Source organism: Neolamprologus multifasciatus, chromosome 12, assembly GCF_963576455.1.
Source record: "Neolamprologus multifasciatus chromosome 12, fNeoMul1.2, whole genome shotgun sequence".
Taxonomy (NCBI): Eukaryota; Metazoa; Chordata; class Actinopteri; order Cichliformes; family Cichlidae; genus Neolamprologus; species Neolamprologus multifasciatus.
In genome coordinates, this window is record NC_140450.1 from 14,565,687 (window position 1) to 14,583,406 (window position 17,720).

Sequence of the window (17,720 nt, forward strand, 5' to 3'; positions counted from 1 at the left end):
GCTGGGGCACAGGTGCATAAATCTTTGTATATTTGTTAATTGTCCTTGGAAATCGCTGGATGACAGCACTTTTGGCTTATTTGTGTTGCTTTGGCTGCCAGGTAGGAACAATGTTGTTTTTTGTTATCAGTGTGACATTTTGTTTCAACATCCTGACGTCTTCCCAAAAAGCTACCTTAACAGCGACATGTTTGCTCTTAGGTGCTGGGAAAGTTTATCATTCGTGAGTCATGAAGTGCAATTCAGTAAAAATCATAAGGATAAAACAAACACCAGATGAGGCCCTGCAGAGCAGTTGCATATTCCAGGGCACAGCTTCCCCCAATCTGGTGGTAGTTCAAATGACATTTGGCTGACTTGTTATACATAGCTCAATATATTCCAATAGCTTATAATGATTACCGATATTGGAACCAATAAAACATTTGTGGGCCAGAAATTGTGAAAGAATAAAATTAAATGATGTGTGTAACTTTGTTCTAACATTTTATGTCCCTCAGAGGCTCGTTCCGTTCTGCCTGAAAACGGCGGGAATGTCAAAAGAGGTAAAAAAGATGGCACCGCAGTGTGTGCTCAGGGTGTAAGTTATGGCTGTAACTTTCTCACTCTGTCAGGCGCTTTAACCGTCTGTCCTGGAGGACACATTAACTTGGTATCCTTAAATAAAGTCCTTTAAATAAAGCTGGGGGAGTTAAATAATGAGAAAGCTGCTCCCACTGTCCTTTCTGCTTTTAAATGAACCTCTGCCTTTCTTATTAATGTCCCCTTATCGCTCATCATGGCCGCTGACCCGCTGCTGTAACCCCTTCCCACTCAACCACATGAGAAGCTCCGGCAAGTGGTCGGCACAGAAGTAATTGAGGGCAATTTTCAAATTAAAATTTAAACCCCTCGTCCATCTTTGCGCGATGGGAGAGGGGTGGTGGATGAGAGGGGGTTTTGGGGGGGGGAGGTGGTGGCTGATGACTTGATCAGGTTTTGCGAGCCGGGCAGGTACTCAGGCTGGGAGAGGTGGGATGATGAACGAGGGACATTAATCTCTGTGACAGAGAGAGAGGAGTTAGCAGCGGTGATAGCACCGCTAACGGCTTTAATTAGCATTTAATCAGATGCCTCGGGGCCGATGGAGGGGGAGAGAGGAGATCAAAATCCAACGGCCTTCTGTAAGAAGAGGAGGAAAGGAAGTTAGTCCCTGTGGTAGCGCGGCCGATGCTGAAGGCTGTGCTGAAGAACATATGTCTGTGATCCTCTTTTTGTACTCCTGTAATGATGGCAAGCTCAGTGCACCACAAAGGCCCCAGACCCTGTGTAGAATAACGCAGTGAGTAGGAATACAGAATGCACTCTCATATACTGTAAATGCTCAGCCTGTGAGCTTTTCCTAGACAGATGCTGGAAGTGCTGAAAAGATCACGAAAAGCGTACTATTTGCAGAGATATTAAAGATACAAGGATCAAATTCTGGGGGTCTAAAAGCATTTTCATATATTCTTCTGCATGAATGTGCTTTAAGTCACAGATATACAAGCAAATAAAGATAATAAAGACTTGGTTTTTTTTGCATAATTTTAGGTGACTTGCAGTTTTTCAAGGGCTGGATGGGTGTGAAGCTCAGTTTTCCAATAATGCTAATAAGCATTGAAAAGCCCATAAAATGTAAGAAAAATCAAAGATCAAGAAACATTTCAGTAAGAAACATCCAGCCATTGCTTTTGCGGGTCACTTTTAGATCCTGGAAGAGTTCTGTGAGTTGAATTGTGGGTTTTGTTGTCAGAGCAATGAAGGTTTTTGAAGCTGCTGCAACTCCTGTTCACAAGGGTCTTACAGTGTTCAGAGCCATCTGCAATTGTAAACAATAAAACATTTCTGTGATCCACAAAAGTCAACTATGTGCCTGCAAGGATAAAATGTCAGGCCAATGGAAAAAAACAAAGCAATGCCTGTTAAACCTAATAATATCACAGCATCTTTTCAACATCTAAACAGTGCACTCAAACCTATGTGAAAATTCCAAGTAAAAGATAGACATAAAGTAGGGGTGCAACAATACTCGTATCGATATTGAACCGTTTGATACAGTGCTTTTGGTTCGGTACGCATATGTATCGAACAATACAAAATTTTTAATTTATTTTATCAACTTTTCTTATGACGATGCTGTCTGTGTTGAGAGCTCAGTGAATCTGCGCTCGACAGTGCAACCTAGGCGGAGTAGTCGAACGCAGATTCACTGAGCGCAGGGCAAGCTAGCAGACAGAAGTTAAGCTGTCGTTGCAACATGGCAAATTGAAGTATTTTGGTTTTCATGTGACGTATGACCCTGAAGGTAAGTGCGTCATGGACAAAAGTAAAACAGTATGTTGGATGTGCCACGCAATGCTCAATTACATTGGTGGGAACTAGTGCGTTAGCGCAGTTTGCTCGTTAACGTGTTGGCCGTCCAGCCCCACGCACGGTGCGATCCGCGGTAGCTCGTTAACGGAGATTAACGTCATTTCCACGAGATTAACGCTGACAGCACTAGTGGGAACACAACGAATATGACTGCACATTTACTCCGACATCATCCTAGTGCAAAGACAAGTGGAAGCAGACAAAAACAACAAGCACGCATGCTATTACAGCCATTAGCACATGATTCTCCTTATGGGGACCTGCTATGTTTAATATGCTGCTGAGAATATAGCTCAGAAGAAGCGTATAGTATAGCTTTTATTTTGGAAACAGCCATTTCTCTGTAATAAACTCTCTTTTCCAAAGATGAGTGATTTCTCAATCAGATAGATTTATTTTTTTATTACTTTGTTGTTTCAGCAACATTAAATTTAAAAACTGTACTTTTGAGTTAAAATATATATTTATAATTTTAATAAATGACAAATTAAAAAGGCATGAACATTTTTTTTGTATCAGAAAAATATCGAACCGTGACACCAAAGTATCGAACCGAACCATGAATTTTGTGTATCGTTGCACCCCTAACATAAAGATATAGACAGATTACAGTAACCCCAAATCAAAGGAAAATAACTTTGATTGGAGCTGTCCAACACGTGCCATTAGAGATGCTTTAGTGTGCTTTTGAAGTGATTCTCTAGTCTTTTCGTGAGGTGGCACAGTGCTACAGTGGCTAGCATTGGTGTCTCACAACAAGAAGTTCCTGGATTCAAATCCAGGCTAGGGCCTTTATGTGTTTTGCCTCACTCCCAAGGTCCAAAGCCATGGGTGCTAGGTTAAAGGGTAACCTGTCCAGGTCTATGACAACTGGAGCGACCTGTGAGCATGAATTGGATAAGAACTAAGAAAACAGACAGTGGTTGAAAAAGCTGTTTAAACAGCTGGTTCTAAAATCTTCCCATAGGTGCTCAGTTGGGTTGCAATACAACTGAAAAGCCTATAAAACTGTTATCAAACTCATTAAAACAGAAACTATACAAGCATTGAAACCTTCGTGCTTTTTGGATAGATGTACTCAGATCAGAACGCAAATAATTAATCATAGGAAAAATGTGATTGCCCAGAAAAACTTTGCAATAATTTGCAGTGACTGTTACCTATAAAGCAGGAGGGAGTAATTCGTTTTCCCAAAGGACATGAGAAACTGGGACTGTTGTGTGGAGTGTGCACCAATACACTGAACCTAATTCAATTTACTTTAATTCAGCTGTACTTATATAGCACCAAACAGCAGTCACCTCAACATGGTTTATATTGTAAGACAAGGCGCTACAGTAATATAAAAACAAAAAACAACAATTGAACATCTACAATGACTGTTGGGGGTGAGGGGAGGAAGACAGGGCAAGAGACACACTGTGGAATAGAGCCAATTGTATTAAATATGAATGTATGTCTTATTGGTGCAGCCCAGGTTTTTATGTGGCCTGTTGGAAAAATGAATTGCCCACCCCTCATCTAAAGGAACAACTTGAGGTTGTTCCAGGTTTTCCCTTTATTTCGTCACTTGTCTGCTGGACAACAGGTAAGAAACTGTCCATTTTTCCTACAAGACCGGGATGATTTATGAGCAACTCATGGTGTAACATGCTGCTGTCAGTGTTCTCTACTGGGAAGCTGTACAGAAGCATCCTTGTCTGCAGGTTACGACTTTAATATAAAGTGTACAATTTTTGGCTTGGCAGCGATCGCCCGCAACTATAAGCTGTCTTGCACAGCACATTTAAAACTCAGAAACAGTTGAGGTTGGACTTTCTATAGGTGAAAATATAAAGCATATTGAATTTACCATCTGACAAAAAAAAAAAGCCATGGCCTTGTCAAAGTCTTGATGTGTTGTGAAGTCGTGGTGCAGCGTGTGTGTGAGAGAGAGAGGGGGAGAAAGACAGAATTAATACCCTAGATGGGATTTTTGATGGTGATGGTGAGGAAGAGGGCTTTTGGCATAAAAGGGGCCAGCGTGTGATCATGATGTCATTAGAAGTATACAGTGAGACAGACTGGAGGAGGCTGCTGTAACGTGCTACACCCAAGGGACGTCATTACCAGCTGAAACTGAGCAGGGACCCGAGCACAGGTCAGGCACACAGGAAGCGTGTATCTCCTACAAACGCATGCAAGCAAGTGTATTCTTACTCGCATGTGTACACACTTGCATGAGTGCGTTTTTCCTTCAGCGCACACACCATTTCTCACAGGATGGCATCCATAAGATAACAAATGGACAGCGCTGTCTGGCCTCTGACAGCAGACCGGTGCTTTTGTTGGCGAACCTGACGAATTCCTCAATATCTAAGTGGACACCTCTACAGACAAATGCACCTCATTAATGAGCGCACACAGATGGACAACACACACAAACACACACACAGATGCGGACTGCAAGCTCGTGCTGTGCTAAGTTGCAGTGTGTATACCAGTGTAGCCGTCTGCGCTTCATTACTGTTCACACACAGACAGTTGCAGTGTTTTTGTGTCAATGTTTAATGAGGGGCTGGGAGTCTGGGGACCTTACTGCTGTCAGGAGCTCCTGTAGTCTGGAGCTACCACCTGTTCCCATCCGCTCCCTAAAGACCTTAACACACACACACACACGTGCACACACATGCACATTAAAATACATGCAGACACGCAGAGGCATGCAAACAAGGAGCAGCACACACCAAAACATGCCTGCACAAACGCATACACTTGACAAACTGCATACACTGATTTAGTCATCCTGTGGCACCACTGTCAGTGTTGGATACATGTAAACAGGTTATTGTGGTTGGCTGAGCCTGGCTGCCTGACAGAAGCTACAAAGACCATGGGAATATCAATTGATACATTTCACATTCTTCGTCAGCTCGCCCGGAATGACAGCGTGAAAGCTGCTGCCAGCGAGAGTGATCCCTCTCTGCCTTTTTCTGACATCGCCGTTTGATGGAGATCTGAACCGTCCTGACTGATCGTCTCTCGCCGATACGCCGAGCAGCGCGCGCCGTCATGCTCAGGGACCGCGTCACATAATGATCTACGACAGACCTTCTCAGACAAAAGTGCAGCTGTAAAACATATATAAAAAATTAAATAAATAGATAAAAGAAATGCTTCCCGTTTTTGGCAGGGTGTAAGTATAAAAGAAAAAAAAACAATCAACTTTGAGAGGAAATAAATATACATTTCAAAAAACTAACTTTTATTAAAACAAAAAAAAAACAAAAAACAAAAGAATCAATTATTGACTCATTAACAAGATTATAAAACAGTGATTTAGTTACATAAATAAATTGATATCGGTGTATCAAATCTTAATTTCATAAGCATGTATACATGGGTCATTGTAATAAATAAAATGGGAGAGCAGAACATTCCTACACGAACAAAAACAAAAACAAAAAAAAAACAAACAAGAAAATTAAAATAAAATAAAACAAACAGCTAGAAAGACTCAGAGGAAATTGTTTCTGAAGAGAACAAGAGACACTGGACAACTTTTCCACCAAACACACGTGAGGAATTGCTTTGTTAAAGCATCAGTTACACAGCCATTCACTTACTAATTAAGGACACTAAAGCTGGGACCAAGGTTGGTTGTCTCTCCCCTCTTAGAACGCGTTTGGTTGTTAGATAGATCTTCTGTTTGGTTACTTTAAAGCGTTAAGACAAGGCAAGAGAAAAGGCTGCTTTTATCTTTAATCAACACAAGATAGAAAAAAGACGCAGAGAAAATGAGATATTAAAAAAAAGAAGAAGAAGAAGGAGAGAAGGAGAAGGTAAAAAGGCAGGTAATGATGGGACAGCTTGAACTTTGCAGTGGAGACACTGGAAAATCTGCAGGGAATGAAGGAGAGAGCTGAGGAGACTCATTTGTCCATGTGCAGAATTGTCGAGTTTGATGACTAATAAGTTACTTGCGCGGTTATTATATATTACTGGAACATGAGGCAGGTTCTCAGTAAAATATGTCCTTTTAAATGTACGACTGTAAGGCTGGACACATAATACACGCTCTGTTCGCCAATTAGCTCCTGTATAAAGCACATTATAGTATTTTTCCAATAGGATCCCATGGAAATCTAGGCTACTACAACAGCTTACATGCATAACTAAGTATGAAATCACGTATCGTGTTTTTAAACATTTATCCACCACTGGCGTGGAGTAGTCTACCTCTCTTCCCATTCTACACGTCACTCAGCGGAACAACATTTCTGACAGGATCCAGCGTCTCGTGCGTGAACACATGCGAGTCCAAAAAGCTGTCAACAAGGTCAGTCGAGTCCTTCTGATATGTTCTGTTTTGTTGTTGTTTTTTTTACAAAAGAGTGGAGGGGAGGGAGGAAAGCCCACACCCCCAAAAAAAGAAAAAAAAAGAAAAAAAAGGGCAAAAAGGGAGAAAGAGATGAAGAGCGAGAGAGGGAGAGAGAGCAAACTACAGCGGCTTCAAGTATTTCACATTACATAGAATACTCTGTATAAATTAGTTAACATATACTTTCAGATCCTCCATATTCAGACATATACTATGGCATATATACAGAGTACAATAAATGCTCGCTCATGTTGTGTCGTGTTTTTGTCTTTTTTTTTTCCTTTCTTTCTTTTTCTCCTCGAAGTTCAGTTGTTCGTATGTTCCGCCTTTTTTTGTTGTTGTTTCTTCCTGTGTAGAGAAATCCCTGAGAACGTTCTGGCTGACAATTACTGAAGGTTCCACACAATCAACTATAACAGTAGAAAGTCTAATTTCTATGATTCACATGCACAGAGGGAGGTGACACTGGCCGAGTCGGAAAACACCACGATGATGGCGGCTGTATATAGATGAGAGTGGACTGATATACTGACACATGTTGTGTGTGTGCGTGTGTGTGTTGAAGCTTTTTGGAGAGGGGGGGGGGGGGGGGTGCAAGTACCGATGCCAGGGCAGTGACGTACAGCAGAGCCAAGGGCAGAAACACTTAGCGGGAATCTGAAGCTTCCTCATAACCTCGGTCTCACTGATGAATGCCCCTGTTTAATTAACACTGTCAGCTATCATAGACGATAACAATCACGATAGCAAATAAAAAAAGAAGAAAAAAAATAATCTGGGAGCAGTTCAATACCGTATCATGAGGTAGTCGTCTGCCTCTGGGGTTCTGCTTCAGCTTGAAGTAGCTGAAGCTATAACAAGAATACTCATTATCTTTGTCTATAGCGCCTGCATTACTGTCTTCTGTCGGGAACAGGTACTCATTATGGAGGTGGGTAAGATTATAACAATATCAACAACACGAGTTAGCTGAGAGCATTGTTGTGTATAATGAAGCTAACGCCTGGAACCCAGAGAAAACTAATGGCTGCTCCAGTGCTGCTGCTTCTGCTGCTACTGCTGCTGTGTCTGGAGAAAATGCTGATAGCGGCTTTTCTTTCAGTGCTAACCCAAGCTGTGCCGAGCCGAGCTAAACTGTGCAGTGCTGGCCAGCGCCCGCCGGTGAGGGCGTGGACAGAGGGAGGTGCTCTGTGTGTTTTGAGTGTGTTTTTTTTAAAGCCTTAGTTTCTCTTTGAGGATACCAAGTTTTCTCTTTTTTTTTGTTGTGTTTTTTTCCTCTTTTTTTTCTTTTTTTAACATGAGCGCCATTGTAGAAGGGCTTCAGCCACTTGACAACATGTAACTCAATATACACTGAAACGGGAGGGAGGGGGGAGATGCTTTAAATCATTAGAGGAACGAAAAGGAACGGAAAGAAAAAAAGCCGTTTCGCTTTCGTTTTCGTCTCGCACACATGTAGAGAAATACACACAACATTCACAATGTGACAAATTTCCTCTCTTCTGAAAAATAAAAACACTTCTGTACACATAGTAGTAATAATATTATTATTAATAATAATAATAGTAATAATGTTTATGACAATAACAACAGCAAGAACAATAATACCGCGTGTGGCTCTGTTGATTTTTTTGTCATCTTTTCCTTTCTCTTTTTTGCTTCATTCTACAAGTCGCATCCCTCTTTTTTTTTTACTTGTCTATTTTTAATCAGTCCAAAAAAGAAGTTCAAAAGGCAGACTCAAGTTAATAGAAAAGTACTAGAGTGGGAGGAGGGCGGGGATGGGCGTTTTCACCACCTCCCCTTCGGCCTCGCCCTCAGCCGAACCTCTCCCTCACTAGCATCATTAGTTTCTTTTTGCCCTTGTAGATCTGTTTCAGGTTGTCTATGAATTGGGTGAACTGAATGTGTCCGTCGTGAGCCATCATGAAAGTCTCCCGGGCTTTCCCCAGGAACTCGATGAACTCGCTATAGTGGCGCGGGCTGATGTGCGTGAGCCGTGAGTGCGTGGTGTTGATGTAGGCCCCAATGGTTGCGTCCAGCAGCTGCCTGAGCGGCGCTTTGTCCAGCGACATCAGCTTCCCAGAATTCCTGCGGCTGTGCAGCGCCGACACCATGCCCGGCGTGGTCAGCGTGCACCGCCGCAAAATGTCAGACAGCACGGTGGCGCACTTGACGCTCTTGACCACCAGGGGGATTACAGCCGCTAGCTCGTTCTTCCCCAGCGAGTGGCTGAGCGCGCAGGCCCACAGCACGTCGTTGATGGCCGGGTGCGTGTCCTGGTTGTAACTGAGGTTCAGGTGGGCCATCGCTAACGTCGCCAGCTTGTACGCTCTCATTGGATACCCGCGGTGTTCCATGTAGCGCGCAATAGTGAACAGCTGCGTGTAGCTCATTCCTGTCGCCGCCGCGTCCAGTACAATCTGGTAGGCTGTCTCAAAGGCAATGTGGTCCTTTTCGCAGAGCGTGAGAGCGGAGAGGGCGCAGTTCTGGGGGTCCTTCATGGCACACTGTAGGGCGAGGGTGCGAGCAGATGAAGCCAGGTTCTCCTGCTGGTGGCAGTCCAGGTGCAGGCGGACGATAGTGCTGTTGGACATGACAGTGGTGGCCACGATACTGGTGGCTTCCGTGGGGGTGAAGAGGGTGAACCAGCTCTGCATGATGCTATCCAGTGCATACACACCTGGGGCACACAAAGAGGCATGAATAGATGTGAAGAGAGATATAGAGCAGAAGCTAATAATAATCCTTAAAACAGCTGAAAAACACCAATTAAGCGGACCACATGGCTTACCAACTTCAGTGGCACATGTGACTAACCAGCGAACCATCTCTCTCCTCCTCCAGTTTAATGTGGACAGAGTTATTCTCATCACCTGAGGAAGGTGAAAAATGATGGAGCAGGAGGGTATGAAAGGTGAGTTACTGATCAGACATGTAAAGCATTAAAATGCACAGGGAAGATGAGCTATATCTACTATTACCGCTGAAGAGTATTATAAATATTCCTGTAACCAGTTCAACTGTAACTTCAACGACGCACTAGAACTGTGGCGGAAAAAACTGTGGTACATATTGCAACAGCCTTGGGGGGAAAGGCCCACAGGAAAACCATCAAAGTGAATACCTTTACAAATATATAATCCAAGGTAAATCTATAAATAATTTATTAAAGTCTGCAAAGGCGAATAAGGTGAAAAAACATAATGAACAATATTGTGACATTTACCAAGCATCACCTCTCAAAAGCTCATTCTCCTCCCTGAGGTGCACAAAATAAAGGCCCCTTAGAAAATAGCATTGCAGTGCTGTTCCATCTAGAATTAAATATTCAGGAAACCAAAGGATCCACAGATACAGATCTGTTACAATATCCTTTCTGATTCCTCTGCACTCATCATATAATGCCGCTATTTTACAGGATTAAGAGCACCCTATAGTGTAAATGCAGTTTCCTGGTAATCTTCCTGTATTCCAAGACAATAATGTCAAATTCTGTTTCATGAACATCAAGGTAAAATACTTTACTGACCCAAGATAACTAAACCCTTGTGATGTACAGGGTTAATGTCATCCTCCAGAGCTATAAGCTTTTCTTGTAAGAAAATGATCCAATATATCTCTACTCTAAGATACAAGTGAACAGCGGCTTGGTATAAGTAGAATATTACCTTCACATACACATGTGGATGTATTATTAGGCTTTTTTTTTTTTTTAAACAAAGGTGTGCCATGGAAATTTACAACCTGACTTCCACTAAAAGGTGAAAATAAATTCACAGAAGTACACTTTAAAAAAAAATGCATACCTGCAGTCCTAACTCCAGAGAGACTTTGAGAAGTGTTATATCAGGCAGGCTGTCCATGAGCGTGGCAATCTTAAACGCGTCCTGCGCCAGTTTGAAGATGTGAGACGAGGAGTGAATGTTTTTCTGGATGGACTCCAGGACCGTCTCCAGCCTGCGACTGTCGCCTGTGGTACAAACACAGAAATAGTTTAGAATTGCACAGAAATTACTGCTACCCCTATCTGTATACATGCAAATGCATGTGTTACTAATAGTACGTCAACATTAGGAAAGTTAATGGCGGGATCTGTAATTGTGCAAATATCTGTGCACCTTTGGCAGCAGTGAGCATGGTAGAGGCCAGCTCACACTGCTGGGACTCTATGTGGCTCAGGGTGAACCAGCGCGGGTAGCGGTTGGGCACTACGGACACGATGTGATGAGGTCGCGACAGGTCACCGGATGATGCCGTCGACTCCAACACCGGCAACCTGACGGAGAAACAGACCCACAGCACAATTATTAAAGATATTCTGTGGAGAATTATGTACTTCAATTAAATACATAAATATTAAGTAGAGTCTTGAGCCACACCTTATTTCTTTATATTTTGCTTTCAAGAAGCCAGACTTTTCTAAAGTGGTCTTGAGCAATATTTCTCCAGGTCTCCAAGTTTTTCTTTGGACACTGGCTCCCTTTTCACTCAAATTTAGTCCATCCTTATACCTGAATATATTTAGAGGAAACTAAGCAAAGAGCAGTATTTTTGTAGCAACAAATCATCCCTGACACAAGACCCAGAGGTGGGTTTTTGGCAGTCACCCTGTCAAGAAGCAAGTCTTAAGGAAAGGAAACAGGGAGAAGAAGTGGACTGAAAAATCAGTGGCAACAGGTTTTATAGAGCGATGAGTTTCAAATCATTAATGGTATATATGGAGGACAACAGTGTCTACAGCCATCCGTAAAACATGTAGGAGGCTCTGTCATGATTTGGGGCTGCATTTCAGCCAGTGGTGCTGGGGATCTTATCAAAAATGGTGAAATTATGAACATAGTAAAGTACCATCAGGTTTTAATCCTCAATGCAATACCATCTGGAAAGCCTGTAACTGACAACAGCTTTACTTTTCAGCATGACAATGATCCCAAACACACTGCCAATGCAATAACAGCATGCATGGAATGAAAAACAAACAATGGGAAACTATCAGTCATGGACTGACCTCCCCAGAGTCCGGACCTTTACTGAAACAGTGTAGGATCATCTTGACAGAAAACGGACCAAAAGACAGCCAACATCCAAAGAGGAGCTTTGAATGTCCTTCAAGAAGTCTGGAGAACTAAGTGTATTTCAGTTAATTAAGAATATTAAACTCAAAAACATCAAATTAAAGAAATACAAGAGTGAAGAGAAATTAGACAACAAAGGTCCGTGAATCATCATCAATGAAACCTCTTTTTTTCCTCCATACTGTAACAAGTAAACAGAATACCGTACTGAGAGAAAAAAGGCTTCATTATGAATGCCTGAAAGTCACTTCAAAATCAAAATGACTTCAGTCGACACAGGGGGATTACAGTTAGCCTCTCCCAGCAATTTACTTTCAACCTAGTATTTAATCACCTAGAAACCATGGTATAATTAGTATTTTCTTCACTCTAATTGGTCATAATGAAGTCAGAGCCGTGCAACACCTGCTAGTGGATGGAGGAGCTTCACTAGTTTCTGTCTCTCATTATAATAATACTGACAGGGCCAAGTCTTCACAAGAGCCACGAGCACAACACAGTTACCACTGTGGCCGGCTCATCACCTATTCTGCTTCACTTCTCTTCCCTCCGCTCCCACCTCAGTTTCAAAGGTCTTCTTTCCTTCAGAAGACAGCGCAACCTGGCCTTCTCTCAGCCAATCACAAAGCTAATTGAGTCCATGGGGAAATTAAGGAATTCACCTTCTAGCCCCGTAAGGCTGGACACACATCAAACAAATACCAACACACATCAATGAAAAAACCCAGAGCATACACACGCATGCGCGCACACACAAGATCAGATACACACACACACACCTGCCCTTTTGAAAACACATCAAAGCAGCCCAGTAAAAGCAATGTAATGCTAAATGCCAGTTTCAATTTCAGAGCAAGGTGCATGTGATACCGCTGCCACCCGAGTAAAGGCATGTACAAAAACAGCCTCGTCTTTGCTCCGTTTCGCCCAAGAGGGCACCGGCGGAGCTCGTTTCTCGGAGACAGAAGGTGTCAAAAACCCAGTTGAGATGCGTGCAAGTGTGAACGCTGACACTTGGTGCAAAATGGAGATGTTTGGAAGCCCTAGCAACAGCCGGATTCATTCCACACAAAGCTTAAGAGCTGCTAAAAGCTTTTGCCACACTGGGACCTTCTGGAAGATTCCTGGGGTGCAGCAAAGCAAAGCAAAAAAAAAAAAAAAATGCCTTTGATAAAGATGGAGGCCTCATCAACATTCCTGCTTTTGTTTGGTGTTCACCAGAGAGCCGAGTACTTGCATCGGATGGGTGCTTAAGGACCTGGATTTGCTGAAGAATACCTCAATGTAGGAGAGGTAAATGAACCCTCATGAACTTCTCCAAAGTATTCAATCCAACCACAAGTACAGTTTAATCCCAGCCAGCTAATATAATTAGTGCAAAATGCTGCACATCTAAATCCAACACCAATTTACTGTGTGTTTACAGTATAATAAAAAAAAACTGTAACAAACGGTTCTTCACAGGTTTGCCATGGTTTGAAGTAATTGCGTATAAATATATTATCTAAAAAGAAACAGAGTGATCGATAAGAGGCAATCAATTCCTGTGAGCGTCAGTGAGAAGGGTTTGTCGCTCTGGTGTCAAATGTCTCCTGCGGCACTGTAGCACGCTGTCACATCTGAAAGGGGCAGAAATATGCAATACAGTCAACGTGGAGGCAGCTGGCAACAGATTACAGAAGAGGAGCCTGTGATGAGGCAGTGATGGGTAAACCAGCATTTAGGGTCACACATTCACATGCCCATGTAAGAAGAATGAAATGCGTAACGCTTTGCAGAAAAGCTGCAAGGATACAATGATAAAAAGCAGTGCGAGCAGGTTTTACCTAAATCCTGAGGCCCTTTGGGTTTCTGGTCTGCATCACCATGACTACTGACCTCTTTACCTCTTTCTCTGTTCCCCCTTTGACTGTAAACACCCTTCACTTCCATAATTTATCAAGCGCACATCTATCAGCTAAGTGACACATCCGGTGGAAGACCATACACAAACTCCTGTGGGATAAAACCTGCAGAACACCTGGCAGCAGGGATGAAGTCATACATGAACGAGATGAGCAGATATTCTAGCCGTCAGGAGCCTAGGATGCTAAAACTGACATTTGCTTTGAGTGATGCTTTTTGAGGAACATGTACTACATTAAAGTCATCACTGTCGCAGTCACGTGAAAATCTGTGTTTAAAATATCATTCTCGAGAGGTTTGTTTATTTCCGTGCACTTGGATTTTCTGCAACTCACAGATGAGCATGTTTCTTTATATTGTTCAATAAATTTCATATAATACAATAAACACATCTGCATGAGCAAAGTGATTGTAAATACACCGTCTGTACGTGTGTGAGAGTTTGTGTAGTGGTGATTCTTTATAGCTTTGTGCGGACAGACAGTAAAACATTATATGCAGAGGTAGAAGGCAACGAGGGACAGACTTAAAGATTTCACTGACTGATAGTAAAATTGTATTGTATAAAACATTATATTTCAAAGGGAAATCAACCCATTACATTACTAGTATTTCTTTTGGCAGTGTGGTTTACATCTATTTCTCTCACTGGGACCAGCACGATAGTATTGCGCTGTTTACATGTCCCACATCAATGATTCCCAGCATCTTAATCTGAAAGTCATGTAAAAAAAAATTGAGAGACAGATAAGGGTTTTACTATGCAAACTAAAGAAAAAAGCCACCAAAGCATTGGGTAAGGCACATTAGCTCTTAACAGTAGATCTCAATGTCACACGACATCAGCTGATACGCTTCTGTGTGTCCTACTGAAACATCTAGAGGTAGGCGGATCTAACCAAATATCCATAGTATTGTATCGGATCAATACCAGCCATAGGATTAATACTTTGTTTCTATCCTCTAAATTCAATTTGAATTGTGTCATTTAAAAAAACCCCATCCCATCCAACCTTTTTGCGCTGACTGTCAGAAGCAGAAGCTGACCTAAAGTGTTTTAGAGACAGGCACATTTACATTCCAGGTCACAGTCATGATCGGTGCTTTATAGGTTTAAAGTATCGGTAATAGTATCGGCATTGGTATCAGTAATACTGGCCATGTATTCACTTGTTATCAGGTCTATACCAAAATTTGCATTATCACACAGCGCTAACAGAATCTCATATAAGGTATACAATTTAAACTGCTTTAACGTTCTGTCAACTGTTGCTCATGCAAGCAGCTTTGCAGCCCGCCTTGATCCCAGCTCGTCCTTATCATGCCGCGTCTGAAGATGTCATATCACCAATGCCTGCTGTGTTGTGCACCACAGGTCTTTCTCCTTCCCCCCGTCTGGAAATAATAATCGTCTTTGGAATAAAGTGGTCCCGACTGAAATTATGGCTGCTACCTGTGTGCACTGGTGATGTATCAGTCTCATCTTATCCTCAGACGGCAATCGTGATATAGAGTACTTTATATTCAAAGATTATGGATTATGCAGAGGATCAAAGGTTGTGGATTACAGCGAAGATCCAGAGTCATTAGCATTGGAAGGCTCATATCTCATATGGAAATCACATATGATAACAGGCGACTGGGATTTGTTTCTTTGGCTTCCAAAAGAGTTGAGATAAGTACCGTCTCTGGAGAGGCAGTGAGCTTCTTCTTCTCCTTCTTCTTCCTCTTCTTCCTCTGTGGCTGCAGTCAAATTCTGGGCAGCCCCTGAACTAGTAGGCAGCTTCTCTGTTTTTGTGTTGGCCGCTCACGTCGAGCCATTGCACGGCATATGCTGCTCTTACACACTTTAATTAACCTCATCCAAGACACATAAACTCCCAGGCACTTTAAAATACTCTCATATATATCAGATATGCATGCACACATGGAGGCAGTCTGACTTCCTCTCATTTGCAAAAAAAAAAAGCCGTTTTAAGAGCAACTGTGACAGAGGAGAAAAATCGAGAATGCAAGTAGAAAGAAAAAAGTGTGTGAGAGAGCGTGTGTGTGTGTACAAGAGAGCGCGAGAGAGAGAGAGAGCTAGACTTTCTTTCTCTCTCCTTGTATCAATGATAGTGTTATAATAGGTCCATTAAAATAGCCCTGGTTACTTTACCTCCTCCTCTATATTTAACTGTCCACCATCCCGTGGGAGCGGGGAGGTATATGCTATCACATTACACTACGCTACATTACACACATTCATTATGTGCTGAGTAGACACCCCTGGCTCCCAGGAGCACCCATAAGTGGCCTTATTATTCTAAATCGACGCATTCACGCCAAAGGAGTCGGGATGGAGGAGCAGAGGGGAAGGAAACAAAAAAAAAAAAAAGGTGAAGGGAAGTAGCAAGGGAGGGAAGGGAGTGGCTGACTCAGGGAAAACAGGCTTGGGACTTGGGTTTAGAGGGAATGGAAGGGACACACCAGCTGGATTTGCAACCTTGAAACCACACTGAGAAATCCAAACCATCTCGTTTTGGTTTTGTAAGTGTGTTATTTACATCCTGACGCCTCCTAAATGGTTAACTGTAGGAAGGTGCAAGGGATGCGCTTCTTGTCTTTTAGTTCTCCGTTCGGCCAACTGTGACACATCACGAGAACCCGAAAAAGTTAAAAAGAAGAACAAGAATCGCTTCATTTTTAGTCGTTCACAAATCATTTGCTAGTTTTACAGTGATGGACTTCGCAAAGCTTAGCTCTGTAGAAACATAACAAACATCTTCCTCCTCTGTGTCCTCTCCCCGTTGGCTCGGCATATGCATGTGTTTGTGTGTGCGTGTGTGTGTGTGTGTGTGTGCGCGCATAAGTGTGTGCGTGTGTGAATCCTCCTCATTACAGCCACACTAATTATACTCTCATTAATGTAATTAATATTCACTGATCCAGCTCCCACTAGTCACAACATCAAAACACAGCAGCGCAGACTGATTAACGTACATACACATGTCCACATTGTCCACAGATGAATACACACAGGAGCTTAATATAGAGAGATCACACGGACAACGCACAGGCCAGCAAACAGCGTGGAATTCCCTTCAAAACACAGATGCACACTGAGCTGCAGACATTGCAAGCTTTAAAGCTTGAAGACAAGCTTGCACAAATAGGAGAGATCTTAAACTTGAGGAGATTTTTTTTTTCTCAAATCACTTAAATCCTCACTCAGATTTTAAGCGAGGACGACTAGGTCGTCTACGAATCAGAAGGTTGGTGAATCGCTGGCTCATGCAGTTTGCATCGTCATATCCTCGGGGAGGTTAGTGAACACCAAATCGCACGTTACAGCTTCTGACTGACGGACCAACAACAGCACAAATAAGAGTATCCCACAGAGCAGTTATGCCACATATTTTTGACACTGCCCCCATCTGACAACAGATGCTCTCTGCAGGTAGACGGGCAGCCAACGCCAATGCACTACCACAGCTGAGCCGTAATTTCCCCACCAGTGTGTGTGATCGTCAGACAGTGCTTAGAATAGAGCGCTGTATGGGTGTGTGTGTGTGTGTGTGAGAATGGATAAGAGTGGCTTGTAGTAAAAAGTGCTTTGAGTCCGCAGAGTAGAAAAGTGTTACATAAGCATCAGTCCATTTTACCATTTATAAGCCGCACGTAAATATTTTATGGTTATACAGGATGCGAGGATATATCATATAGTGGGTTGGGGCGTGCATACCAATATTCAGCTGTTCACATATTAGTGTGCTGCACAGGTAAGCTCTTTGTTTTTCAGAAATCTGTAAAACACACTCAGGATCATCACTGAGTGGTAACTTAAAACTTTGTGGCCATGGATGCTAACATGGATGCTACTGCTTCACAATCACCAGTTTTTCTCTCCCACAACAGCTCCTATTAGAGCGTGGGGCACTGCTCTATCTCTGATTGTTTTACTCATTACTTCATAGGAAATCTCCAAAGCTCAAAAAAGTTTT

General features: G+C 42.6%; 1 protein-coding gene across 1 annotated transcript in view; it reads right to left on the reverse strand.

The window, feature by feature from the left end:
- Positions 1-7,334: 7,334 nt before the first annotated feature.
- The window catches only part of LOC146506639 (zinc finger SWIM domain-containing protein 6-like), a 47,903-nt gene continuing 37,517 nt past the window's right edge, over positions 7,335-17,720 (reverse strand). Inside the window, exons 11-14 of the mRNA XM_085181347.1 lie at positions 10,876-11,033; positions 10,564-10,727; positions 9,549-9,630; positions 7,335-9,437 (exon numbers count right to left, since the gene is read on the reverse strand). Of these exons, the coding sequence (XP_085037473.1) occupies positions 8,572-9,437; positions 9,549-9,630; positions 10,564-10,727; positions 10,876-11,033 (1,270 nt within the window). The 3' untranslated portion in view covers positions 7,335-8,571. The remainder of the gene's footprint in view (positions 9,438-9,548; positions 9,631-10,563; positions 10,728-10,875; positions 11,034-17,720) is intronic.